The sequence below is a fragment of the Setaria italica genome, chromosome IX, assembly GCF_000263155.2.
Source record: "Setaria italica strain Yugu1 chromosome IX, Setaria_italica_v2.0, whole genome shotgun sequence".
In the NCBI taxonomy this organism is placed as follows: Eukaryota; Viridiplantae; Streptophyta; class Magnoliopsida; order Poales; family Poaceae; genus Setaria; species Setaria italica.
The window spans coordinates 40,964,298-40,991,073 of NC_028458.1; the positions used below are offsets into that span (position 1 = coordinate 40,964,298).

At 48.4% G+C, this 26,776-nt stretch overlaps 4 protein-coding genes and 1 pseudogene across 4 annotated transcripts; 2 read left to right on the forward strand and 3 right to left on the reverse strand.

The window, feature by feature from the left end:
• Positions 1-9,798: 9,798 nt before the first annotated feature.
• Positions 9,799-14,200, forward strand: LOC101774594 (annotated as a pseudogene).
• A 1,571-nt stretch (positions 14,201-15,771) lies between these two features.
• On the forward strand, positions 15,772-19,855 carry LOC101775397 (probable E3 ubiquitin-protein ligase XBOS33). The gene is made up of 10 exons (XM_004983831.3): positions 15,772-16,183; positions 16,257-16,316; positions 16,710-16,781; positions 16,875-17,083; positions 17,153-17,313; positions 17,407-17,465; positions 17,578-17,624; positions 17,759-17,902; positions 18,588-18,679; positions 18,990-19,855. Exons 1-10 carry the CDS (start codon positions 16,007-16,009, stop codon positions 19,526-19,528), a joined length of 1,560 nt encoding a protein of 519 aa, XP_004983888.1. The 5' UTR covers positions 15,772-16,006; the 3' UTR covers positions 19,529-19,855.
• Positions 19,800-22,274, reverse strand: LOC101774987. Its single transcript, XM_004983830.4, has 3 exons — positions 21,613-22,274; positions 20,461-20,940; positions 19,800-20,362 (listed from the first exon to the last, which is right to left on the reverse strand). The coding sequence occupies exons 1-3, from the start codon at positions 22,006-22,008 to the stop codon at positions 20,063-20,065; spliced, it is 1,176 nt and encodes a 391-aa protein (XP_004983887.1). The 5' UTR covers positions 22,009-22,274; the 3' UTR covers positions 19,800-20,062.
• A 1,587-nt stretch (positions 22,275-23,861) lies between these two features.
• On the reverse strand, positions 23,862-25,273 carry LOC101782439. Its single transcript, XM_022822935.1, has one exon. It carries the CDS (start codon positions 24,848-24,850, stop codon positions 24,083-24,085), a length of 768 nt encoding a protein of 255 aa, XP_022678670.1. The 5' UTR covers positions 24,851-25,273; the 3' UTR covers positions 23,862-24,082.
• LOC111255776 lies at positions 24,841-25,259 on the reverse strand. Its single transcript, XM_022822936.1, has one exon. The coding sequence runs from the start codon at positions 25,219-25,221 to the stop codon at positions 24,862-24,864; it is 360 nt and encodes a 119-aa protein (XP_022678671.1). The 5' UTR covers positions 25,222-25,259; the 3' UTR covers positions 24,841-24,861.
• Positions 25,274-26,776: the final 1,503 nt, after the last annotated feature.

A 26,776-nucleotide genomic window follows, 5' to 3' on the forward strand; every position in this document is an offset into this window, starting at 1 on the left:
GCCCGCCTCCGCCAAATCTCAACCACCGGCAAAACTGCGCCTGCGCCGCCCTGTCTTCGGTGCCCAATGGCCGACGGTGTCATCCCCGAAGTCCTGCACCGCCGCATCGCTGCTCAATCGCCGCCCCGGCAGCGCACTCCATCGCTTCTTCCTGGTCTTCGTGCCGCACTAACCCTCTTTCCTCCGCGCAGCTATAAAAGGGAATACCAGAGCCCCGCCGGAATCCCCTTCGCCCTCGCTGCCCTTCCGCCTTGCTCTCTGTTTCGTGCTTGAGCGCTACAGCCTAAGTCCCTGAGGAACTCCCCTCTCTTCTTCACATCCGCCCTTTCCAATCCACCCAGCCGCTTGCTCCTCCGCGCTGCACAAGAGTTTGCTTGTGGTCCACAAGAAGCATCGCCGCCGCCGGAGCACCGCCGGACATCGCCGCCGCAAGTCTTGGTGCTCCAGTCCCTCCGCCCAAGTCTGCTCTTTTCCGACCCCAAGCTTCACCTGTGAGACGAAGGTAAGCTGCCGACCCCTTTTCCGCCTCGTCCGACCCTGTCTGTCCGTCCGACCCCTTTCTCCGTCTCACCCAACCCTATCTGTTTCGTCGACCCTTCTCCACCTCGCCCGAGGGCTCGGCTGTATCTTTTTCCTTGACCTGAGTGTATATGTGCAAAAATCGGGGACTTCTCTGCATTAAGTCTGAGGACCCCCAGCACATCTATTCCTCTAGTCTAGGGGTCAGATCATAAGCTTCTTCCCATCCGACCCTTTTACCTTGTTCTTCTCCAACTCAAGTGAACTTCCTCCCTTTTTCCATAGCCTTGCTACAAAGTTTCTGAGCTAGAACTCGCAAGTTTTGTTGTTGGAATAATCGTCTAAATGCTACCCCCCTGCATTGCATTCGTGTAGAGTTACATCTCACCGACGGCTTCTACGAGCTGCACCCGGCGCCAGAAGACGAAGCTGTAGCCGAGCTCCCGCTTCCAGAAGTCGAAGCCGCCCAAGCAGAAAAGCAGCTTCCCTCCTCCTTGTTTGAAGGCAAGCCCCGGAGCATGAACCCCAGTTTTTCCCAAACTTGCGCATGCCTTCTCCATCTTGTTTTGTGCATTTACGTATAGGTGTTGTTTGAAACCGTAGATGCATGACTTAGTTCCCTGATCTGAACACTAGCTGTTGGACCGAGTAGTTGCTATGCTTAAATAGGAAGCTGTAAAAGCCGAGTGATCTCCTGTCACTCGCGAGTTGTAGGAGTTGGTTGTTTCCTTTCTGTTACAACTATAAGGATGATGGACGAGGCAGGATTTTTGGTTAACTCTTTGGTGGTCGGATGATCGCCCCGTCTGTCTATGGAACTTGTTAAGGTCCGACAGTGGTGGTGTTCGTGATCAAGTGTTTGAAAGTACTAACCTCATACTTATTATGGGATGAGGAAGCCGAGTACCGGATTGAACCTAGACGTGAGCGGTCGCCCCATTGTCCTTGGAACGGAGTTTCCACTGCGGCCGCACGTGGTGGCAAGTGTGGTCACAGAACGGCAGAGGCCGGGTCTATGGAACATTGCACCAAAGGAAATGGGCCCGACACGGGTTAGGGAATTGATGGGGAAGGCCGACACAGGAAGCGACCCTCGGTGGTGCGCGGATGTCGTGAGGTTAGGTTCACCATGCATGGTTAAAGAACTCGAATCGATTCGTCTGCCTCTCACAGTTTGAGACTACTTGATCGCTTTGCTACCCTGAGTAATAAAGGAATCTGATGATAACATGGTCTTGATGATATATATATATATATATATATATATATATATATATATATATACACCTTTTGGTTGGTTCTATATTTGCTTAGAGTAAGTTGCTAACTTAGACCGGGTAATGAACTTAGAACCTGAGCTAAAACTTTGATAATAGGAACCCACATAGTGCTTTTGGCAAACAAACCCCTCAGCCAAAGAGCCTTGCATGTCTAGAAGTGGTGGAGTAGTTACTCCCAGTCGGTTAAGTCTTGTTGAGCTTAGTAGCTCAGCCTTGTTGTGGCTCTTCTTTTTCAGGTGAAGTCGCTGCTCCCGAGTCTTCTTCTGTTGGCACTTGGCCGCCGCAACTCCCTCCGGGTTGGACGGTCGAGTGGGATCCCTCCTCGGGCGGCGAGGAGAGGGATCACTGACGTCTTGGCTAGCCTCACCAAGGGCGTCCGACCCCTGCGTTTAGCTTCCGCTGTTACCTTCTGTTGTTTCCTTTTGAACTGTGTAAAACTTTGATTTTGCTTTGTTGTCGAACTAAATGGCCAAATTTGTTTAACTCAATGGACTTGTTGTATTCTCTGGAACCGCTCACCTTCGTGTGAGTTTGCTAACTCGGTCCTGTTCAAGTGGTTAAATCGGATGAAATCCGATGGCACTTCGTGTTAACTTGGCTAAGGCATGAGTGTCGCGTGTTAGGCGACTTAACCATGTTAAATCAAGCTAATCCGAAGTGGATCCGCCATAGTGACCACTGAGCACACTCGTCGTGGCTCGCGTTGCAGGGACACACGCGTGGGAGAGCAGTAGTAGTGCCTGGGCTTCGACGTGGACGTGGTGGAGAGCGACTGTGGCCATTGCCCAGCCTGGTGTGCTCGCCGAGTTTGTTTTTGCGTGCACCCAGCCATCTGCGAGGTCCTGCACGGCTCCGGCGTGTGAGTTCCTTTTCGTAACCTTTCTGTTCGTTTTCATTTCGTGGCTCGGTTTCCTTTTCGTTTGATTGCAAGTTCTGTCAATTTGATTGGTAGAGAACGTACTCGGACGGAGCGACAATGCAGAACGACGGCGACAGCCAACAGCAGCAAGAGCTACAACAGCCATGGATAGGGAACGACGCCCTCTCTGAAGCCGTCGCCGTTGATCCCACCGCCGTGGGACTTACAGGAAGAAGTTTTGAGGCCGCCGCCATGGATCATTTGAAGCCTGTGGTTGGAATGATGTTTGATAAACTTACATATGTGGAGAAATTTTACAAATCGTATGCACATGAAGCTGGTTTCTCTATTCGTGTTGGTCAGCACAAGAAACAAAATGATGATATATTATTCAAGCGGTATTATTGTTCATGGGAAGGGTATAGAAAGGAGAACATAAAAAATGTTATTGATGAATCTGGAAAAAAGAGAAAGACACATAATGTGATGGAAATCAGATGTGGTTGTGAGGCACATATTGTTGTCAAGCTTGGCAGTGACAAGAAGTATCGGATAGCTTCAATGGTTGAGGAGCAATACCATGGTTTTGTGTTACCAGATAAGAGGCATTTGCTAAGATCCAACCGTAATGTTAGTGAGAGGGCAAAGAGTACCTTGTTCAGTTGTCACAAGGCTAGCATTGGCACCTCACAGGCATATAGACTTCTCCATGTCAGTGAGGGTGGGTTTCAGAATGTTGGGTGCACGCTGAGAGATTTGCAAAACTATTACCGTGATTTTAGGAGCAAAATCAAAGATGCAGATGCACAAATGTTTGTGGCACAACTTGAGCGAAAGAAGGAAGTAAATCATGCCTTCTTTTATGACTTTATGGTGGACGAACAAGGATGACTTGTTCGTGTGTTTTGGGCAGATGCCTTATGCAGGAAAAACTATAGTGTTTTTGGTGATGTGGTTTCTGTAGATTCAACATACACCACTAACCAGTATAACATGATTTTTGTGCCATTTACTGGAGTCAATCATCACTTGCAAAGTGTTTTCCTAGGGGCAGCATTCTTGGCAAATGAAAAGATCGAGTCATATGAATGGTTGTTAACACATTTTTTAAGGCTATGCGTGGAGTAGCACCTCATCTAATCATAACAGATGAAGATGCGAGCATGAAGGCTGCTATTGCTCAGATTCTATCGGATACAACTCACAGACTTTGCATGTGGCATATTATGGAAAAGGTACCTGAGAAGGTCGGGCCCTCTATAAGAGAGGATGAACAGTTCTAGGATAGACTACACATGTGTGTTTGGGGCTCCGAGAATGCAGATGATTTTGAGTCACAGTGGAATTCTATCATAACAGATTTTGGACTCATGGGAAATGATTGGTTTTTCACAAAGTTTGCCATGCGTCAATCATGAATTCCGGCATACTTTATGGACATACCTCTAGCAGGAATCCTTAGGACTACGTCACGGAGAGTGCAAATTCTTTTTTTAATCGTTTCATTCATCGAAAATTGACGTTTATTGAGTTTTGACTAAGGTTTGACACAGCTTTGGAGTGCCAGCGCCAAGAGGAGTTAAAGGCCGACAATGCAAGTCTTCACAGGACTCCTAAAATGATGACACCATGGGCCATGAAGAAGCAATGTAGTGTGATATATACACATGAAGTTTTCAGTAAATTTCAGGCACAAGTCGTAGCTGCAAGAGACCAGTGCATTATTCAGGGCATTACAGAGTGTGAAGATATAAAAATTATCACCATCAGCAGTCTATATGGAAAAGAGCGAGTGGTTCGGTTGAACAAGTCAGACATGTTTGGTAGGTGCTCCTGTAAATTATACGAGTCCTATGGCATCCCGTGCCGTCATATAATACAAGTGCTTAGAGCCGAGAAGCAAAATGAGGTGCCATCAATTTATATTATGAAGAGATGGGAGAAAAGATGTAAAAGGTTTGTATTCTATGATTTTTTTTTCTATGGCTATTTTGTACAATAGTCTTGATTAGATATTCAATTTTACAGGGAACTATTCTTTGATGAAGAAGGTAACCTGCTAGATGAAAAGCCTGAAGATCCTATGGAGGTGGCAATGCGGAAAAAGATTTCAGATTCACGGAACCAGTTTGAAGATCTCATCCAGATGGTCAAGAACTCTGAACAAGGGATGGACCTTTTATTTTCTAGTTTATCCAACCTAGTAGAACCTCTTCAAAAGATCACGCCTGCTACGATCGTTAATAAACAGGATGAGTATGAATCTTTCCTTGGTAGTAAAATTCCAAATCAAGTCGATATACATCCACCAAATGATATCAAGTCCAAAGGGAGATGCAAAAGAATTAAGAAGAGCAAGGAGATGAAGGTTGCAAGCAAGGGTAAAAGTAAACGGAAGTGTGGAAAATGTAAGCAAGTAGGGGATCATGATGCACGCACTTGCCCAAACAATGTTGATATGTCCAAACAAGTAGGGGATCAGGTTTAGATACGAGTGAGCAGTGAGCTCCCTGATGTTCAATTTATTGAAAGTGAGATGGCTGTACTTGTTACTTTCTTTGCCCAAACATTCAATAATTCTATACCTGAATCTCAAAATGAAGCAATTGCTTTAAAGTTCCAATCACCATCAATATACTTCTGTACATGAAGAGGATTTATGGTCTGCTGCATCATGATATTGAGTTATTTGTACCTAAATTTCTGCTTTGTTTTGTTATACTTGGCCAGCTTGCCCCCTTAGCAATGGTAGACTCTAAGAAAGAGTACAGGGCCCGTGAAATTGATTTCCTTGGTACACAATGCTAAGATTTTACAGGAGACTGAACACACATCATGTCTAGATTTTACAGCTAAGCACAGCTAAACACACATCATGGTGCATTATGAAAATAGTTGCCATGTTTCAGCTAAGCACTGCCCTTGAACTGATAATACTCCTCTCACCCTGCAGCATGACTCCATTCAAGCACAAGCACAACACACATTGTTTATCCAGTGGTATCCTGGACATTGGCAAGTGCATAGTTGTAGGTACAAATTTTCAGCACGGCCACAAGGCAAAACATACATTGTCAGCACAAGCATCCATTGATCCATATAACATTGTACCAAATGGTACCATTTTACAGTTGCATTTTCACAATTACAAGTACCTGCACTAGAACTAGACAGCTACATCCTATTGGCTTACAGAACTGCAGAATCTCTCCCTGCACAAGCACAACAAGATTCACCAGCAAGATCACGGCACAACATCTATTCCAAATCAATCCTTCATCAAGGGCATCGACCAGAGGGCTAGCAGCCTGGTGACAGCATCCAGCTTTCTCATCCTTGATCGGGTTGTGACAGGGCTTCTCATCCTGTTGACAGCATCCAACTTCTCTTCCTTGCCTCATCTCCTATTACACCATTCATTGCCTCAATGATAGATGGACTGAGTGATTCAATGATATTTGCTACTCCATCTGTAATGATCCACACAAATTCAGAAGCGTCTGAAAACAATGACAACGCAATTGCCTTTGCATTCTGCAGACTGTAATTCATCAGTACTACACCCTTTTCACTTCCCATTGAATCTATAGATAATAATTACTTCCCTACCATGGCCGGAGTCAGGGGCGCGCCGGCCGCGGATTTGGGCGGTGAGCCCCGGCGGCTGGCTCGTGATGGAGGTGGAGGCGGGTTCCTTTCCGGCGGGGCAGGGGCGACGGTGGCCGGCGAGGGTGGAGGCGGGTTCCTTTCCGGCGGGGGCAGGGAGGATGGAGGTGGGGGCAGGGGCGACAGTGGCCCGTGAGGGTAGGAGGCCGGAGGGGAAAGGGGCGGCACCGTCCATGGGGCAGCGGCGGATTCCCCGGCAGCGCACAGGCAACCACAAATGGGGCAGGGTGTTTTTTTGGAAGAAAGGACCGGCAGTGGGGGGTTTAAGTGGAAAAAATGCCCACCTCTCATCGGATCCGTTGGATTAGAATCCTATGACCCTGACTGCTAGTTTCCAAGTTTCTACGTTTCCACACGATATGGTGCCAAACAACTTCACCATAGATGTTTGTTTGGCAAGACTCAAGTGGGCGGCCTGTTGTGCAAAATGCTAGCTCCAAAACGGCCCAGTAGAATCCATTTTTATGATATTGAAACTCGCATCTATTTTTGCTAAATAAAGAAAAATCGAGGAGGACAAACAGGCAGAAGCGGTCCTCCTGGCCTCTTTGCGCACGGGCGACGTTTTCTAGCCCGCCCTGCGCGCGTTGCCTCCGCGCGGCCCAGCTTATTTTCGTGGTGGCTCGACTGCGGACTAGAGAACAGCCACGGCATGAACACACAACAAAAAAAGAAGGCAGAGAGACGCAGAGGCGGCAGAGGTATCATCCCGGCGGCTAATCGACCCATGATGGCGGCGGCGGCGGCGACCGTCCGTCACAGGGCGGCGGAAGAGAACCGGGTGCGTGCTTTTACTGTTTCACAGCGACATCAGCGTGGAAGGTTCAGTGCAAGTACTACAGTTTTCACCAGCGCTCCGACGAAACAAAGTCTCGTCGGTCGCGCGGGCCGGCGGCGTGACCTGCTCGTCGCAATCAACAACAGCCGCTCCTGCAACTATCACCGCCGGGCCATCTGCGCGTCCCGTCCCGTGCCCGTCCTACCAATGCGCCGTTCCCTGATGGGATAGGAGCGGTGAAGTTTCCGGCCTCCGGACCTAATGATTGTCGGACGCGCTGTTCCGTCCGCGCTAATCCATCGCTTCTGGTCTGGAACCGCGACAGCGACGCTCTTGATTTCTTGGAGCGTTTTTTCAGCGTTCCTGCTGAAGACCACTGCACATCAGCATCACAGCATGGGGCTTCGCCGTGGAAGGCCCCTGTCCTCTCGTTCCCCGGCAACGCATGCATGGACGACAGCAAAATCCACGGAACAAAACAAAACTCGGTTCTCTCGAGTTGTAAAAATAAAAGCTTTGCTTTCGTTACTAAAATACCATGATCTAGAGTTTAGCAGACGCTAAAATCCATAGAGTTGGCCAGGCATATTCACGCAAGACTGCGTTCGGATCCTCCTGTGTGTGTAGGTGCTAGAGCTAGGCTACCACACCCGTCCAGTCCAACCAATATTTCGGTGGTTCTTGGCCTGTGTTTACTGGAATACTCTACTCTAACTCTACCACTACCAGTCTATATACTCCTATGGTTGATACAGGTGCGGCTAAGAATGGCGTCACCTCGCCTAAAAAAAGATCGGCGGCGTCAAGTCCGACGAGATTCTCTGTTCCAGTTCCGGATGAGAGAGAGAGAGAGAGAGAGAGAGAGAGAGAGAGAGAGAGAGAGAGAAGCGAGTTGGTCTCGTTGGGCCGGCCGCGTGGCGAGACTCGCGGAGTGCTCGCCACGAGCGCGCGCTTCCTCCTCCGGTTCGCAGAGGAGCCCAGATCGCGAGCGACCGGCGGGAGACCGCGGCCCGGATACCCCGCGCGGGCGGCAGCCTCGCAAGTGCGCGCCCTGGCCCCGCTCGGCCGTCCGATCGAGTGGGCCGGGGGAACGGACGGGCGGGGAGCGGGAGGGGACCGGCGCGCGGGGCCCGGAGGTGGTGGCAATCATTGGGCTCGCACCCGGGAGCTTTGACCGGCGGACTCACCTCGCCTGTGCCCAAAAATTCCGGCTGGGCCTCTTTTGCACTTTGAACCCCGAAATCTCGAGGAATCGCCCATAATCATTGCCTGGTATCCAAGTTCAAACTTTCACACACATTGATTTCACCTCTCTGAACCTTACCAAAGGGGCGAAAATGTTCCCGTGGCCGTTTAATTTCTTTGGAATAGAGGAATAAAAAAGTATTAAAAATAAAAATAAAGAAAAGAATGGTGGAATAATGTACTTTTAGTCTTTCTCAAGAGGAAGTGAGTATAATTTAAAGTTTGCATCGGATGATATCTACACTATAGCATCTCAGATCTGATAGCTCGTATTCAGTCCTGTATGCCTAATCAAATGACTGCTTATCCATTGAACTGTATAAAAGTGACATTATATTTCTAAAATAGGATTGATTTTTCATTATGTATGTCATCTCATAAAAAGTAATGTCATATAAAATAGTAAATGATATAACTGCAACTATTGTTACTAGTCATTGATAGTGGTCAAGGCACTATAGTATCCTATCTATTACTTCGCTGCGAATTAAGGTCATTCTCAAACAATTTGAGTGATCAGCACGTTAGCATACCACGACATCATCTTCTATAGTATTCCACCAATTTTGCTTTGGTATGAATTAAATCTATCCTATTAGAATGGCCAATACTTTACATAGCATATCACTGTTATTTTCGTAGCGAGTTATGTCTACCGTCAATGGTACTAAAATGAATTGCGCAACAATATCGCTATAGTAATTTGTCACCAACTGAGTTGTAGTTATTACTAATAGTACCCAAACAAACACGATGATTTTAAGCTACCATCACAAACTATTAAAGATGATGTGTAACCGTCGCAGCATCTTGGGCGTCATTTCTGCGGCGGTTTTAGTTTGCCATCGATAGCACTAGAATAGGCGGCGCATCTAATTGCATAAAATAAATGGTTACTTCTTGTGAATTAAGATTTGTAGAATGATGCCACAACATCGGTTCAGCCTATATAAAAAGCATAGCTAGTTGTATAAAAGTATACCCAAGCTAGTCGAGTACAATGCCATTACAAGTCAAAAGTCATATGTGAGAAAGACCAATCATACAATACATAGGTTTAGGGAAACTCCCGCCAAAATTGTAGAAGTGATGGGTCGCAGAGGCGTCGAGGAGATTTTGGTATGATAATTCTTCATTTCCTTTATGATGTTTGAGTACCTGGTTACGCATTATCTATTACTTTGTTTTGAACAAAATGATACTATTGTTTCTTTTCTAGATATTTTGTGGAACATGCACATAATTATATCATGAAAAAAGTGGGTAATGCACAAACGACTATCCATTTTGAATAAAATGGAAGTTGGTGGTACACGCAACAAACCCTAAAACCATTTGAAAATCAAGCCCTATCCGATGATATCGAAAAGCCCAGGGAGCCGAATGCAAAGATCTCCCAGCTTTGCCGTTTTGGCGACCATCACCAACAACCGGAGGAGAGAGAGCGCGAGTCACAAAGCTAAAAAAAGCACCGAGAAATCTAGTGGTGCAGCGAGCGAACCCTCCACCCCGTCCCCTCCCCCTTCCTCCGCTTCCCACTCCCAAAATTTTTCACCGCAGGCCTCTCCCTGGCTCCCCGCGACGACGACCCCCGAAGCTTCGCGAAGCTTCCAGGGCCCTACCCCGCGGGCCGCCTCTCCCCAGATCGCCGCCTCTGGCAGCGGCGAGGCTGCATCGCGAGGGCGGAGGAAGAGGAGGAGGAGGAGCCGGGCGACGGGGACGACGGAGGCGGGGCCAGGCGAGGCTAGGGTTTGGGGTCGGGGTTGGGCTGCGTAGGCCGGCGCCCCGGTGAGGGAGGAGGATGCATATGATGCGGCGGCTCAAGAGCATCGCCTCCGGCCGCTCGTCCGTCTCCGATCCGGTAAGAGCTCGACCTCCCCGCCCTCCCCCCACCGCGATTCGTGGGCCGGGCACCCGCATTGGGTGTTTTATGATGCTCTGCAAATGTTAGGTTCCGTTTCGGTGCGATTCGTCCGATCGTCCCTTGCAGCGGCAGCGTGGTTCGTTCCGTTCTTTTGCTTGGCTCATTGGCTGCGGCTGACTCGTCTTAGAAAAGCGTTGCACGGCTTGTTACCTCATCAGGTGGCAAGGCTTTATTTTGCTTTGGTCGATTTGGCATTGGGCTCCTTGCGCTTTAAAGGCGACATCTTGTTTGTTTCTGCTCAAGTATTTATTTCTCCAGTTGGTCTAGTAGATGCGGTTATGACTGCAATGCGTTAGCATTGTGAGCCTCGTAGGGTCATGTAGAAAATGGATGGTAGCCTATTCATCCAAACTTCACTACTAGTAAAGGATAAGGGCAGGTTTTAGCTAGTTTGTTGGCTCAAAAAAAAAATCCCTCGGAAATGGTTCCCATTCACCAAAAGGATATGGAAATGGGGTTTGTACAATTAAAGAGGCTTTTTTCTTTTTATTTATAAATGCTAAAGAATCACTAAAGAATAACCAGTTTCTGATTGGTTATCTGGCATCTGCTAATGCTTGCTTTTGAAATTTGCATTACTATTGTTAGGGTGGTGATTCTGGCTCCAAAAGGCCAAAATTTGAGCAGGATGGAGCAGGAGATATTGTTATTGAGCCGCACTTAACTGATGACAAACCTATGCGAATAGACCAAGAATCCTCGTCATCATCCAATAGGGATGCTGAGGCAAGCACATCCACTAGCATGAAGCCTGTTAAAACTGAAGAACCAGGAACAGATCTGCTTCCGAAAGAAATGAATGATATGACAATCAGTGATGATAAAGCTGATGGCCACAATGATAAAAGGTTAATTTCAATTCTCAATTGACTCCATATATAATTCGAGCTATACCCATATCTTCTTTCGGGTACTCACGTCCCGTGTTCTCTGACTATGAGGAGAAGGGGAGGGGGGTTACTCTTTGATGGAAATGGAACTGAGACAGGGACAAAATTATTGTGACAACAATAGGAGGTCATAATGGGAAGCCAAAGCAGGTGAGGCATCAACCTAGCCTTTTTTGCTTGGAATACCAATTGTTTTATTCCTTTATCTAAAAAAGAGCATTGAATACCCAATGACAGCACATTACATTGAACTTTCCTGCATGCTATGTAAACAAGGCCACTATGTTTTGAAAAAAAACCCTCCTCTGTGGATTACATTGCACTAGCACCATACTACTTTTGTGTATTGTTATTTGATATACTTTATGTGATGGATGCAAACCTCTGCTTTCCGAAAATATTCCTCTGAATGTATTGTTTTTGTTTTAGAATATTTTTTTTTGTCAAACTCGAAGTTTGAATCACTGATACTGTTTCTAATGGTCTTACAGAAGGTCTCATACATGGCAGAACGGGTTGTTGGCACTGGTTCATTTGGTGTAGTTTTCCAGGTATGTCATTTGCCATCATTTGGCCTCATAGAACTAACTTTCTATAAATGGAAATTCATAAATTCTGGCCTTCTGGGGCCAAAGTTCAGAAGGCCAAAGTAATTGAACATATCTGGTATGAACAGGCGAAATGCTTGGAAACTGGTGATACAGTGGCAATAAAAAAGGTGTTACAAGATAAGAGATACAAGAATAGAGAGCTTCAAACTATGCAGTTACTTGACCACCCAAATGTAGTTCAGCTGAAGCATCATTTCTTTTCAACAACTCAAAGGGGAGAAGTTTACCTCAACCTTGTACTTGAATTTGTATCTGAGACGGTTTATCGTGTTGCCAAATACTACAATCGGATGAACCAGCGTGTACCCATAATTTATGTTAAGTTGTATGCATATCAGGTTCGTGAAGATATTCTGTTTCACCTATCAGATTTTTTCCAACAAATTAGATTCATTGGTTGTCATGGAATGAATGTTAAGGAATGATCTGTTATTCCATCTTGTCCAGATGTGCCGTGCGCTTGCTTACATCCATCGTGTTGTTGGTGTGTGTCATCGTGATATTAAGCCTCAAAATCTACTGGTAAGTTCCCTGGTTCACTTTTCTTGCGGTAGTTTTAGTGGTTGTTAGTGTTGCATGAGTATCTCTTAGTCTGTTTCATGCAAACTGCTGGAACATGCTTCTTATTGCAACTTGGTTAACCTTCCAGGTCAATCCCCATACACATCAACTTAAGATTTGCGATTTTGGGAGTGCTAAGAAATTGGTACGCTTCACTCTTTTAGTTTGTTCCGCTGAATATCTTCATGGATTTAATAACCTAAAAACTCCATTTCAGGTCCCCGGTGAGCCTAACATATCATACATTTGCTCGCGGTACTATAGGGCTCCTGAACTAATATTTGGAGCTACGGAGTATACTACTGCAATTGATATTTGGTCTGTTGGCTGTGTCGTAGCTGAGCTTATGATTGGTCAGGTATAATATCTCACTTCTACATGTTAATGTTTCTTCCAGTCAATTATGTCACCCACTTTCTGATAGGGAAATTACTTTTACTTACAATTTTAGAATCTTTTGACCTCATTTTTTGTTAAAGATTATGATATAAACTGCAAAACACAGTTTTGGGCTTTGTGGACATTACTGATTGATCAGCTTACTGTTAATCAAGATACTCTTTTCTTGTATATGCTGATAATTTTGTTGATGTTTAATTTTGTCCCCCAATTGCAGCCTTTGTTTCCTGGTGAAAGTGGTGTTGATCAGCTGGTGGAAATAATAAAGGTTTGTGTCTGCTATCAGATTATGTCATGAAATCCACTGACATTGCTTTGTAAACTGAATGTTTATTAATCTGGTTTTTTTCTTATTCAAGATTTTGGGTACTCCAACAAGAGAAGAAATCAGGTGCATGAACCCAAATTACTCTGAATTCAAGTTCCCCCAGATAAAAGCCCATCCCTGGCACAAGGTTAGTGGATCTCTGATCTCTGTGGTACTTCATTCAGCTGTGGTCCATTGACTGGCTCACCTAAGTTTGTTTTACATGTAGCTTTTTGGTAAGCGCATGCCACCTGAAGCTGTTGATCTTGTGTCAAGGCTACTTCAGTACTCACCAAATCTGCGTTGCACAGCTGTAAGAACTAATTTGAGATCTCAACTGTACCAATTAGTAAAGTCACATTAGTATAGTTGTATCCCTATTGATACTAAGCTTTACAAGTTATTTCTGACATATGGCAATTGTTATCTGAAGCAGTAGTATCTTTGAGATATCACTTCCATATTATTATGAACATGAGTCAGTGACCTTTCTATTTTTGGAAAATAAGATAGCTTCAAAACTCGGATACTTTATGATTATAAACATATGTTAATCATACTTCCAGGTTGATGCTTGTGCTCATCCGTTCTTTGATGAGCTGCGGGACCCCAAAGTCAGCTTGCCAAATGGGCGGCCTCTGCCACCATTGTTCGACTTCACAGCAGCTGGTAACAATTCACTGCTTTTAATATTTTTGATGTTTCATTGCACCCTTCTCTCTGACCCAAAATCTGAAACTGTTGGATACAGAACTTGAAGGGCTCCCAATAGAGCTTGTCCATCGCATCATTCCTGAACACATGAGGAAGTGAAGAGGTGGAACAGCTGGAAATCCCTGTTTCTCCGTTAGTTCTTCTGAGATGCGCAGGGCATGCTATGGACCAATATGGAGTAGTGATATAGCTAGCCAGTGCCTTGCTAGATGCAAAGAGGGCCAAAAGCTCCTCGATCGCGCCACCAAGAGTGAGCCTAGAGGCAAACCTACTGTTTGCCTGTTGCCCATGGTGGAATCGGCTCGTACCTTTGGCATTTTATCTTGTGTCCCCAGATGTGTATCGATAACTTAGGCTGTTATATTACCTGGTTCATCCTGAACAAGAGAATTCAGAGTGCTTGCTTCCTTAGCTGGAAATCCTAGAATGTCGGTTTTGATTATCGCACATCACTCTCTCCCCATGCCACCGGTGTTTTTCGCGATAATGTCTTTTATGCTCGCCACAAGTGGATGGTTACACGTAAGCTGACAAGATCATACAAGTGTCCCGACTTCCAAGATCCCATCTGTGTTTTGTTTGTTCCGTTTTCTGAAGATCTCTGAACCTTCAAACTCACATGATTGATACCTTTGACTTGAACTACCTGTTGCCGACAGTTGCGTTTACGGCCACCAATGCAGCATAAATACGCGCTGCGTCCCTCCAGGTGCAGTGTGACCAGATCTGGTATCGACGAGCTGACATCCTTTTAAAACAGCAGCATAGTCTACTTGCATGTGCCATGGTTATGACCGTAATATTTTTTTCAAGAGTGATGCAAAGGGAAAAAAATGTTGGTTTGCCCAATTAACTTTCCGGTCACCGATCTGGAATTTAGGGACAAATCGGTAGCTGAACCGATCCTTTTAAGCAGGAATTGAAGGTGTAGCGTGTGTTTCAGACATGCGCCCAGATCAAGGGCCTGAGTTCCCGTCTCGCCAACCGACCCATCGAGACCACATGATCCGCGAGCTGGTGAAAGTGGTGATGCGCTGTGCCGAACTCGCTTGAAAGATGCAGGCCAGCAGTGGGCAAGTACCTGTACCTATCAGCGTGATGCAAGGGGTCACTCGGCTCTTTAAACTAAACACGATGATGGAGCGCCTACTCGTGAACCATCAGCGACAACGACGACGACTTGTTTAACAGGCACGCTTAGTAGACCAAGAAAAATCGATTAGATTTCGTGTCATCTTGGACCCAAGCGCTCGTCAGGCAGCAGGTGCCGTCTACCGGTGGTGTCTCGGTGACAAAACATGCCCCCCCCACCAAAATTTTTTGTCTTTCGTCCTGTACCTTCTTGCTCGTCGGCGGCTGGCCCCCATTTCCGGCGGACGACGGACCCACCGTCCATATCAAAAACCTGTGACTTGGGGAAATGCAAGCACGCTACGCAGACCCACCTCGCCTACCTCAGTGTCTGACTGACCCCATTCTCCCTTTCACATTTTAATTATGTCTTTGTTTACCATTAATCATTGCTAGATCAGAAACATCGTAAAATCGGCTGCACAAAAACAAGTTCTTTTTTCCTGATTTGGTGTGGAATCAACCGAAGACGGGAAGCGAGCACGAAAGAAGTTCGGTTGAACAGGACTCATAATGAAAAGGACTTTTGTGGCGGCTCATCTTTTTCTACTCCTAGATAAGAACACACCCACTTCTTGTACCACCGAAAACAAAAAGTGAAGAAAAGAAAGAAAGAAAGCTGGGAGCGTTGGGGCACGTGAGCGTTATCATGCAAATCAACTTGTGTCAGCCACTAAGCACAATCACAGCTCACATGATCACATCCACACATGCTTTACTCACTCCTGCTCCTGTACTACTTGAGTGAGCCAAGCAAAAAGAAAATAAAATAAAAATAAAGGTGCTGTTAAATCAAAAAATGAATAAATAGATCCAAACCAAGAGAATAAAAAAATGTGATAACTAGGAAGGGGAAAATATAATAAAGGCCTTCCATTTCCACTCCCTGACCTCCTCCCCCTTCCTCCGGAGCTGCGAAATTTTGTGACCCCAGCCAGACGACGCGGAGACCACCCACCCCACCCTACCAGCCCCCGCAATTGCCGCAGATTGCAGGAGCGTCCCTCGCCGGCGGAGGCGGCTCCGGCGAGCGGTCACGGGCGCGCGCGTCTCCCCGGCGGATTCCGGCCCCCTGCCGGCGCGTCGAGTGGCTGCGGAGGGCGCGCCTCGCCGGCGCCGGCGATGGGCAACTCGCTGGGGTGCTCGGCCTCCGGCGAGCGGCTCGTGTCGGCGGCGCGCGACGGGGACGCCATCGAGGCGCGGATGCTGCTGGAGCTCAGCCCGGCGCTCGCGCGCTACTCCACCTTCGGCGGCCTCAACACCCCGCTCCACTTCGCCGCCGCCAAGGGCCACCTCGACGTGCGTGCGAATTCTTCCGTCTTTTGGATGCCTCTCGTTCGATTTGGATCACGAATTGTGGTTTCCCGTGCAGATTGTCACGATGCTTCTGGAGAAAGGTGCTGACGTTAACGCGCGCAACTACTGCGGCCAGGTAGATCTTTGTGCGCTCTCTGGGTTCAAGAGTTTTGATCCTTGTTCTTCTATGCTATCTTTGTGATCGCAGACCGAACCAATGCTAAGATCTGTCGCGTACAAGTGATGAATTTGGCAACTCTTATGCCATGCAAACAGATAATGATTTGGAGACTCATTTTTTAGGGGATTACTTATGTACTCTGCTCAGCGATTGCATCAGAAGACTTGACCCTTTCCATATACCTGTCGCTTATTCTTCAGAGCTGAATGAAGATTTGATTAGATTTTGTTGTTCTTTCTGGCACTCCTACACGTGGCATAGGCGTTGCATTTCTGTTCATTTCTTCAGTTTTTATCTGTATCGAACAGTTTGTTGATTGGTTTCATTTGTTTGGGTGGATGGTTAAAGACTGCATTGATGCACGCGTGTCGGCATGGGCACTGGGAGGTGGTTCAGATGCTTCTTCTCTTCAGATGCAATGTATGACATTTTGTACTATAACGTTCTGCTTGTTACTTTTCTGCCTTAGCACAAGGTGGTTGCTGACCATTGCCCTTTTTTTGGTTGCTTCAGGTTACCAGAGCGGATTACTTGAGTGGCCGAACAGCATTGCATTTTGCCGCACATGATGGATTTGTTCGGTGTGTAAGGCTTTTGCTTGCTGACTTTGTCCCCAGTGTGGCCTTGGAGGATATTGCCTCTTCAGTGGTAGATGGTGGTGATTGCCAGACGAATAGTGGGAGCAGTCCCAATTCTTCGTTGGGGCAGAAGTTTAATGAACCGTATGTATTTCTGATGAATCACAGCTTACCGTTTGAAAGAACTAGCCATTAACACCATGCTTGTTTTAGTGCTCGTGTGAGATACATCAACAAGCCTGCTGATGGCGGTGTAACAGCACTTCATATGGCGGCATTGAATGGTCAATTAGATTGCATGCACTTGTTGATTGACTTGGGTGCTAATGTCTCAGCCGTCACATTCCCCTATGGCACTACTACAAATTTGATAGGCAAGTATTGGTTCTTAGCTCAAATGGCATACAACAAACAATGGCTATTTTTCTTAACTCAAATGAGGTTTTAACAATGCACTGGGGGAGCAGGAGCTGGCAGCACGCCGTTGCATTATGCAGCCGGTGGGGGGAAGCAGGAATGCTGTGAGGTAAGTCACTATCATAAAGCATTATCACCTTTTCGACAAGTAGCTCTTTTCAGTTGTAGTTTTCTCTCGAGGTATTTACTTGTTCTGATATTTGACGATGCTGTTCCTGCAGCTACTAATATCAAAGGGTGCTAGCAGGTTGACACTCAACTGCAATGGGTAAGTTTTTCCCCCTTTTTGGGTAATTTTCAATGCTAGATAGCGTTCCAAATCTTTAGTAATCTTACCATTGTAGCAATTGGTTAAACTCACTTGACTAGTCTTAATTTGTTTTAGTATTATCCTGTATTTAGGTGGCTTCCCATCGATGTTGCAAGGATATTTGGACGGCGCTCTTTGGAGCCATTACTTTCTCCAAATTCACACTCGAGTGTCCCTGTATTTCAACCATCCAGTTATCTTGCCTTGCCACTTATGAGCATACTTCATATAGCAAGGTTAGTGCTTAACAACCCACAACCTATTTTCTTCTGCTGTAAGTAAAGTGTAACGGCATTTCTTACTTTCATAGACAACAATGAGTGCTGGCTTTTGATATATGAATTATCGCTATGCTACAAGACCTTTGATATGTTAACGTATGCCCTTTGCTTTTTGGAAAGTAAAGGAGGCCAGAAGTTCCATTCTGTATACTAGTGGAAATAATATTTGCGAACAATTGGGCCAGTTACATCTCTATTAAAATTGCAATATTTCAGATATTGTTACTTTTACTATGGCAACAACTGAATTATGGTCTTGGTTCGGTTGGATTGTTGGATATGGAGCAAATATGTATTTATCTGCCTGTCTTTTTATCTTCTTCAATTGTTGTAGTAATCTGAAATTTAGTAGTATGGTCAGATTGTATGGAGTTTTTTTTATCATGTTTGTTTTCCAGTAATCTGAAATTAAGTATGTTGGAGTTAAGCCGTTAGATTGAAATGGAGTTACTTCTGCTGACTTTGCAATTTCACCTACTTAAGCTAGCTTTGCAATTTCTCCTTGGATGTGTTTTGTGTCTCTCTTTTCCACCAATAGCATTGCCACTCATGGTGTGGTGTTAAGATAGAGTCATTCAAATAATTAAAAGTTAAAATGTATTGATCATTTTTTAATATTTTATTTAATGTGCATCTGCAGAGAATTTGGGTTGCAGTATACCTTACCCTCAGTGGATGATAGTGATCTCTGTTCAGTTTGTCTGGAAAGGTCTTGTTCTGTTGCTGCTGAAGGTGAGCCCTCTATCACATTAGATGCTTAAATTTTACTTAGAGAGGGTTCTTCAATACAATTACTGTGCATGAGATGGTACTAGTAGTTGTGATTCCATGAAATGTTAAAAAATAGTAAGAGTAACAGAAAGCTACAAATAAAAGTTAAATATCTAAGCACTGATGGCACTTGTATATGCGACCTTGGTTGCATAAAATGCTTTTTGAATAGGATTCTAGCTGATCACTTGGTCATGTACATCATGGTATAGTATGTCTCAACGTGTAAAGTGTCACGATGCTATGCTGACATTATTTTCTGTCCGTTCAGGTTGCAGTCATGAGTTCTGCATCAAATGTGCTCTCTACCTTTGCTCAACCAGCAACATCCGTGTCGAGTTCACAGGCCCACCTGGATCGATCCCATGCCCCCTCTGTCGGAATGGAATAACGTCATTCAATAAGTTGCCAAGCACACCAATGGAAGGCCTTAAATCAAGTTCAGCCCTAACATTCTGTAACCCATGCATACTAAACACCCGGTCTATGAACTCTCCAGCCAGTGTCTCCAAAGCCGAAATCAGGCGCAACCGTGTGGCAGCTGTCTCTTCAGAGCTAGTCTGCCCAATCACCTGCAGCCCATTCCCGTCGTCCGCCCTCCCAACCTGCAGGTGCAGTGATGATGATCCATGTGGTGCTACAGAGGCACAGGATGGTTCCGAAGTCCAATCTCCACGGCCCTCGCACAGCGCAAGCATGGAGCTGGACAAGAGGGGAGAGGATCTGGACCGGACCAGCTGCTCAGGCATGTTCTGGAGTCGAAGAAGCTGCCACAGGGAGCAGCAGTGTGATGCAGAGATCAACGCGTGATTTTATTTCTGGTTGTGAATATATCTGGATTCATAGCAGCTTAATGCGGGAGACGAGCAGCGGCTATTTTTCCTCCCCAGCTGTGTTCCTTCCTCTCCTATTTGCAGCCAACATTTTCTTGATTGGTGAAGCCCAGCAGCCTTTTGCTGCCGTAGTGTGTGTACTGTATTGTAACAGTTTTGTTACAGGTGGTCATGTGCCAGTGAGTCTAGATAGCTTCAAAGTTGCTAGCCAGTTACTGTTCTTTGTAGCTGTATGTAAATTACAGGACTTGGATTGAATTATTCTCTGATTCATATGATAACTATTTACATACACCGAGTCAAATACACCTCTCATGATATATAAAAAGATCCTTCTGCTCTTCAGTTTCTTTGTGCAAATACAGTAGTGGCTGATCCTGTCATTCGTGTGCCTGAGCTCACAGGAACTGCCTTTCTTCAGCGTTGCCTCTAGACTTGTACCTACGGCACATCAGTCGTATACTAGTACTACATGTAAGATGCGAAGACGCTGCCGTCCTGGAGCTGTCATTCATGCCGACGCCGGCGCCGTCAGAAGCGTGCTGACGATCCTGTCTCCGAGCCCTGGCACCGCCGACTGGAAGTGCCCCACGCCGGGGAGCTCGTGGTAGTTGACCCAGCCGAGCCGGCGGCATATGTGGCGCTGCAGCTGCACGGGCACGACGCCGTCCTCGTCGCCCTGGAACACGTGCACCGGGAACGGCGGCTCCTCCAGGTCCATCGGCTCGAACTCCGGCCACCTCCCGAACATGACCGCCATGTCCCTGTAGAAGGACTCCTGGATCCCCTGCTGCGTCGCCAGCCTCGCCCTCTGCACGCACCCCGCATGAAGAATCAGCACATCGCTGTAAAAAAATATAAGCTCGGCTTCTGAAAGATCGATCTGGGAAGGCAATCGGACGAACAAACCTGGTGGAACATGCCGTTGGAGAGCGCCATGACGCGGTTCTTCTCGTCGAGCTCGTTGGGGAAGGACCCGGAGCCGTCGATGACGGTGGAGGTGGGCAGCCACGGCTGGCTCATCCACCAGTGCAGCAGCCACGGCGCGTAGTAGGCGACCCGGAGCGACCACTGGTCGCCCGCCGGCTGCGCCCGGTAGAGCCGCCGGGCCAGCCCCCGCGGCAGCCCGCGCCAGCGGTAGTTGACCACCGGTGCCATCATCGCCACCCCGGCCAGCCTGTGCGGGATGTACCGGATGGCGGCCCAGCCGGCGTGGGTGCCGAGGGAGGAGCAGATGAGGTGGAACTTTTCGCCGAGGCCCAGCGCGTCGGCGAGGTCCTCGATGTCCAGCGCCGCGCTGCGCAGCGACCGCCGGGGGTCCGGGTCGCTCTCGCCGTACCCGGCCCGGTCGAACGCCACCATGTACACGCCCAGCTCCTCCAGCAGCTCCTGCGTACAGCGTACGTTATACGTGTCAGTCCATGATCGTTCGGCAGTTTCGATCAGTTTCGCCGTCACGTGCGCTGAGTTATCAACGCCGGCGTCAGGTGAGCCTGGGCATGATTGGCCGCCGCCGCGTGCACCGGCGCGCGCACGCTTCAGGTAGGAGAAACAGCGAGAATTCTATCTAGCTAGTACGTGCCTAGCTAGTCGCTGTCGAGGAACGTGCCGGGCTCGCCCAAGTCGGAACGTCGACGACGCGTGTTGTTTTTGACGGAAGTTAGGTGGGCGACCACGACGCCGTGCCGGCGGCACGGACGTCGTCGTAGCCGTCAGCCGGACGGGAAAATTCAAGCGCGGCATCGGCGTCGGTGGCCGTTGCCCTGGCGTCCGTCCTTGGACGAAACGCAAACGCGCGCGCGGGGGTTGTTGGTGGGGTTGGTGCTTGCCACCAACGTGGCTCCGGTGCCGGTGCGCTATCGGGGGCAGTGGTTGCCAGTTTGTCACGGCCGGAAGCACACGCATGTGGACGACGCAGCGCGCCATGCCGTGGTGTGTGCAGTGCGGTTGTGCGTGAGCCATTCCTTTCCGGCACGTACGAGAAAGGAGAAACGTCAAAGGAAAGGAGTGGGAAGCGTCAAAGCGTGAGACCACCACTCCACCACACCAGCGTTCACCAACCTGGGAGGCGCGGGGCGAGTCCATGCGGCCGCCGGAGAAGCCGTGCGAGTACACCACCTTGAACCGGGCCCTGTCCCGGCTCACCCCGGACTCGGCGTACGCCAGGTACCGCCCGTCCCGCATCCGAGCCCTCGGCGCCGTCACTGGCGGGCCCCCGGGCGTCCCGCACGGCGTCGGCGGCGGCGGCCGGACGGCGCTCACGAACCACCCCGCCGCCAGCGCCGCCGCCATCAGCGCCATCAGCCCCGCCGGGGTGCTCCCGGTGCCCGACAGCCAGTCGATCGCGCACGCTACGCAGATGAGCCGGAAGACGCCGACGCACGCGTGCATTGCTGACGCGCTGGCCGTGCGCTTCTCGCGCCGCTTGCCATCGCCAGCGGAAGCATCTGCGGCCATTGGAGCGCTAGGAGCTGGAGCTGGAGGTCTGAATGGGTTGGGTTGTGCGGTGTTGTTGAGGCTACGAGAAGAGGCTTGCGAGGGTGGTTCTTAAAACGTGTTAGGTGTTGGGGGCTAAGCTATATAGTGCGAGATGAACAGCGGTGACGCTTGGCCGGAACAATGCGGTGGTGGAAGGGCAACCCTTTCACTAACGTGTGTGTGTGCACGTATATGTATATATGCTAAGTTATCGACCTCATTGGTGCGTATGTGCTTTCTTGGTCAGGCCAAATTGCCAATAAGTTAGATCTCACCTACCACCCTTTTCAAAGTGGTCTTCCCAATCTTACCTGATCGAAAAGGTTTTGGTTTCTCTGAAAAAGAATTGGTTTTAGGCACAACAAAGATGTGTGGGTCATGTAATATTAGATATTACAAATTTCTTCTGGTTCAGAAAGATTCAGTTTACACGAGTTCCAGTCTTTCCTACTGATGATTAGTGAAGACTCTATGGTCATTTTAGATACACAACCTATGATATATGACAATCTATAGGTCCCATGCCGGTGACTACGGAGTTTCAGTAGTTGGTGGCGATTTCATACATTCGAAGGCTTGATGAGAAAAGTTTGGGGAAAACACTATTTACATGAGCATGACATAGGCGATGATGTTTTTGCCAAAAGCTGCATCCACTGATGCTTTTGTAAAGGGGGTGTGTTGACACCAAGAATCTATATATTTTCAGCATAGCTTCCTCTACCTCGAATCACCTGTCACACCTCTCTTTTCTTCAGGAGTGGTTCTTCAAATTTGTAGTTGGGGTTGGTGTTGAAGTATGAATGGAGAGAACAATTAATCATCTCATGCCAAAGCACCTTTCTGGAGTGTCCTCATCAACTCCAAATGCTGACCTGTTGGGGGAACCCTGTAGACTGAAACAATGGGAGGAAGCTAGCCTTCTGTGGTTCGGTAGTGATCTTGGTAGGTGAAGACTTGTTTCAGAAGCCGTGCAGGCGTGCAGCATTATCGGCAAACGGCAATGCAGATTGTTCGGTGGATGTGGTTTGTGGTAGAAGTACAGTAGCACGCACCTGGCATGCTGCCGTCTTGGAATAATTCTCTTTATACATGGTTGATAGCTCCTTGTTTCATGCCAATTTTCTTCTGATTTCATATCCACAAGTCTTTTCAGCAGTAAATATTCTGCTAGAGACAAAGGATAGAGTCAGTAACGTTAGTGGTGCACAAGTTCTGTCTACGTGTTGACAGTCTGAGCCGAAGAACTTGTGCCTCATGTCCCCACGTATCAGTTTACCGGTTATTGTTTGTGGATTCTCTGAAGTAATCATTGATCATGTTTTACATAGTCTTCATTCAGCAGTTGAACAATATGTTACGAATGACTTCGTCAACAAAATGAATGAATCCTCCTCTGAAATTCAGGTCAGGTCCATGCCAAGTACTGTTTTGTATGAACTGAACTGTCTTCTTTTGCGAAACATCCGCTCATGCATGTTCCATGTTGGAAAATTCTTCGTTAAGTTACACCAAAGAAAAAGAAGGATGGCAGTTCGGCAAAACATGCCCTCAATTGATTCACAGGGAATCACATCGACGATAGGGAATCTGTTTGGAACCTTTGCCAGCTACTATACGAGAAGAGCTACACGATTGGAAAGTGGGCAAGGTTGCATCCGTGCATGTGCTTTCACCTTGCCGCTGCAGGAGAGTGGTTGGCAAAGCTAGGCAAGCTAGCAAGGCAACCGAACGCGCTCTAACTCATAGCACATCCTAACCCAAGAACGCAGAAACGAGGAATAAAAAAAACAATAAAATAGAACTGTAAGATATCACTTTCTGTCAAAGAATCTCCGATTTTCAGGGGCTTCCCGGCAGCAAAACTTCATTACATACAAAAAAAAAGAACGAAAGAAAGAAAGAACAAATTCTACACGCTGCCTCGTGTCCCCCATGTATCATGACCAGCTTATCATTGTACTGTACTGAGTACTTTTCATAACCTGCTAAAGCTGCAACCAACCAACTCTGCTGTACTTTGTTGATGCCGCCACGGCGGCTTTGCGAAGGCTCAGCAGAAAAGTGTCCGGAGCACGGTGTCCCCGAGTCCGGGGACGGCGGAGAGGAAGTTTCCGGTGCCGGGGAGCTCGTGGTAGTTGACCCATCCGAGCTTCCCGGCGACATGGCGCTGCAGCACGACGGGGACGAGGCCGTCCTCGTCGCCCTGCCACAGGTGCAAGGGGCACGGCGGCTCCGGCAGGCCCATGGGGTCAAACTCCCACTTGCCGAACATCACCGTCATGTCCCGGTAGTAGGACTCGTGGATCCCCTGCTGCGTCGCCATCTCCCGCTTCCTCTGCAGTGTGCCGTCGGCGGCGAGCGCGCGGCGGACCTCGGCGTCGCGCTTGTTGGGGAGGTGCGTGGTGTTGTCGACGACGGTGGAGGTGGGCAGCCACCGCTGGTCCATCCACCAGTGGAGGATGCCGGGGGCGTGGTGGGACACGCGGAGCGCCCACTGGTCGCGGCGGGCCTGCCGGCCGTACGCCTCAGCAGCCAGGTCGGCGGGGAAGCCGGGCCACCAGTAGCTGACGACGGGCGCCAGCATCGCGGCGCCCGCCAGCCGGTGCGGGATGTGCCGGAGCGCGCCCCACACGGCGTGGCACCGGAGGGAGAAGCCCACGACGTAGAACTTGTCGCCGAGGCCCAGCGCGTCGGCGAGCTCCTCCATGTCCAGCGCCGCGGAGCGCACGGAGCGGGCCGGGTTGGGGTCGCTCTCGCCGTAGCCGGCGCGGTCGAAGCCCACCATGTACACACCCAGCTCCTCGGCCACTTTCTGCATTTTTTTTTCACTTAGATTGAATGGTCACTAACCTGCGAGGCGAGGAGGCTGTCGAGCCGGGACCCCGTGAAGCCGTGCGAGAAGACGACCCTGCACCGCGCGGTGTCCCTGGGCACGCCGGACTCCTCGTAGGCCAGGTGCCGCCCGTCGCTGAGCCGCACCCGGCGCGCCGTCACGGGCGGGCCCCCAGGCGTCCCGCACACCCGCCGCGGCGGCGGCGGCGGCGGCTGCACCGCCGCCCGGCACAGCCACTCGCCCAGCTGCCCCAACGCCGCGCCCATCGGGTCCACGACGGCGGCGGCGTCGTCGCCCTTGCCCCGCTTGCCGCCGCAGACTAGCGCCGGCGCCAACGCCCACAGCAGCCGGTCCATGGTCCCGGCTGGGGGAATGATCAGGCTGGCTGGCTGCTGCTTGCTACTAGAACGGCGGCCGAGGGTGAGCGGAGGGCGGAGGGGGAGGGCACTCGAGAGGCGAGGGGAGGGGTGGGCGGTGAGCGAGAAATTTCGAAATTTGACACCTAATTCGAGCGTCTCACCGCTCTTAACACCTAATTCACGAGGCTTTTGAAATTTGACACCAAGCACACAAATTCCTTGGATCCAAGGGACTCTCTCCTATTTTCTTCATTTTCTCTCTTTTCCTTTTCATTTCTGCCTACTATCACAAGTCGCGAGACAAAAATGCTCTTGCTCATGTCTTTAGCCACACGCATCTTCTCCTCTCTCTCGTGCATCTCAGCTCGTCCTCTCTCTCTCAACGAAGAACCCTAGCTGCCGCCGCCGCCGCTAGTGCTTGGCCAGCTGAACTGGAACGGCAGCTTTGGGTGTACAGAGCAACGTGAACGAGCACGATGATCCCCTTCGAGATCCCTCCTGGTAAGGCAGCAATTCCTAATCCCTTTCCTCTCAACTTGTCTGTTTGAATCTCCTGCTAAGCAGCAATTTCTAATCCCTTTCCTCTCAACTTGTCTGTTTGAATTGGGAATATGCATCCGTGACCGAATAGGACGATTAGGATACAACTGACTGATATGTATACTCGTGTTTTTTGTTGGTACTCGTTAGGATCGATCCAGATGCAGCATTTAGATTGTGTGTTCGAATTTCTCAGTTCCCAGCCAAGCTAGATGATGGAAACTCATCCCATGCTTTGGCACTCATAATAACAAGCAGAAATCCTAAGATGGAAGAGTACTTGCATCCTTACTTCTTAGTGAGGAATTTTAGACTTGCATATTCTGGTGTTATTAAACCATTAACTAACAAGTCTCAGCGGGCACATGTGGGCTTGGAGTTCAAGTTGCGGCCACCTTTGCAAAAGAGAGCAGTTGGGAGACAGAGGAAGAATAGGATACCTAGCTGTCTGGGGAACAAGGGCAACAAGGCTAAGTCCAAAGGCAAGTGGCAAGTGCAGTGTAGCAATTGCTTAGGACATGGCTACAGGAGTACATCACCGAAGTGCCCTCTGAATGGAAAAAAAGGAGGTAAGATTTGTTGTCATGCAACTTACAAATATGTTGCAGGAAGAGCCGTGCCAAGCCAGGAAGGAAATCTGGTTCAGGGAAAGCTGAAGTAGGTACTAGTACACCAAAATAATAGAAAGTTGCAGTGAATGAAACTACATTGAACACTACTCCTGCAATGAATACTAGAAGGCAACTAGCATTGAACAAGGAAGCTGGAGCAGGGACAAGTCAAGAGGTGAACACCACCACCACTATGGAGGTCATCACAACTATGGAAGTTACTACTCCAATTAAGAAAAAGAGAGCTGTCAAGAAGCAGCTCACTCCAAGGAAGGCAAACAATTGAAAGCCATGATGGAACCTTGTAATGATATTCTGGAAACTATGGACCTGTATGCATGCTTTTGTATTAGTATTTATCTTAATTGCTGGAACTGAAACTTCATTTGTATGATGTATGT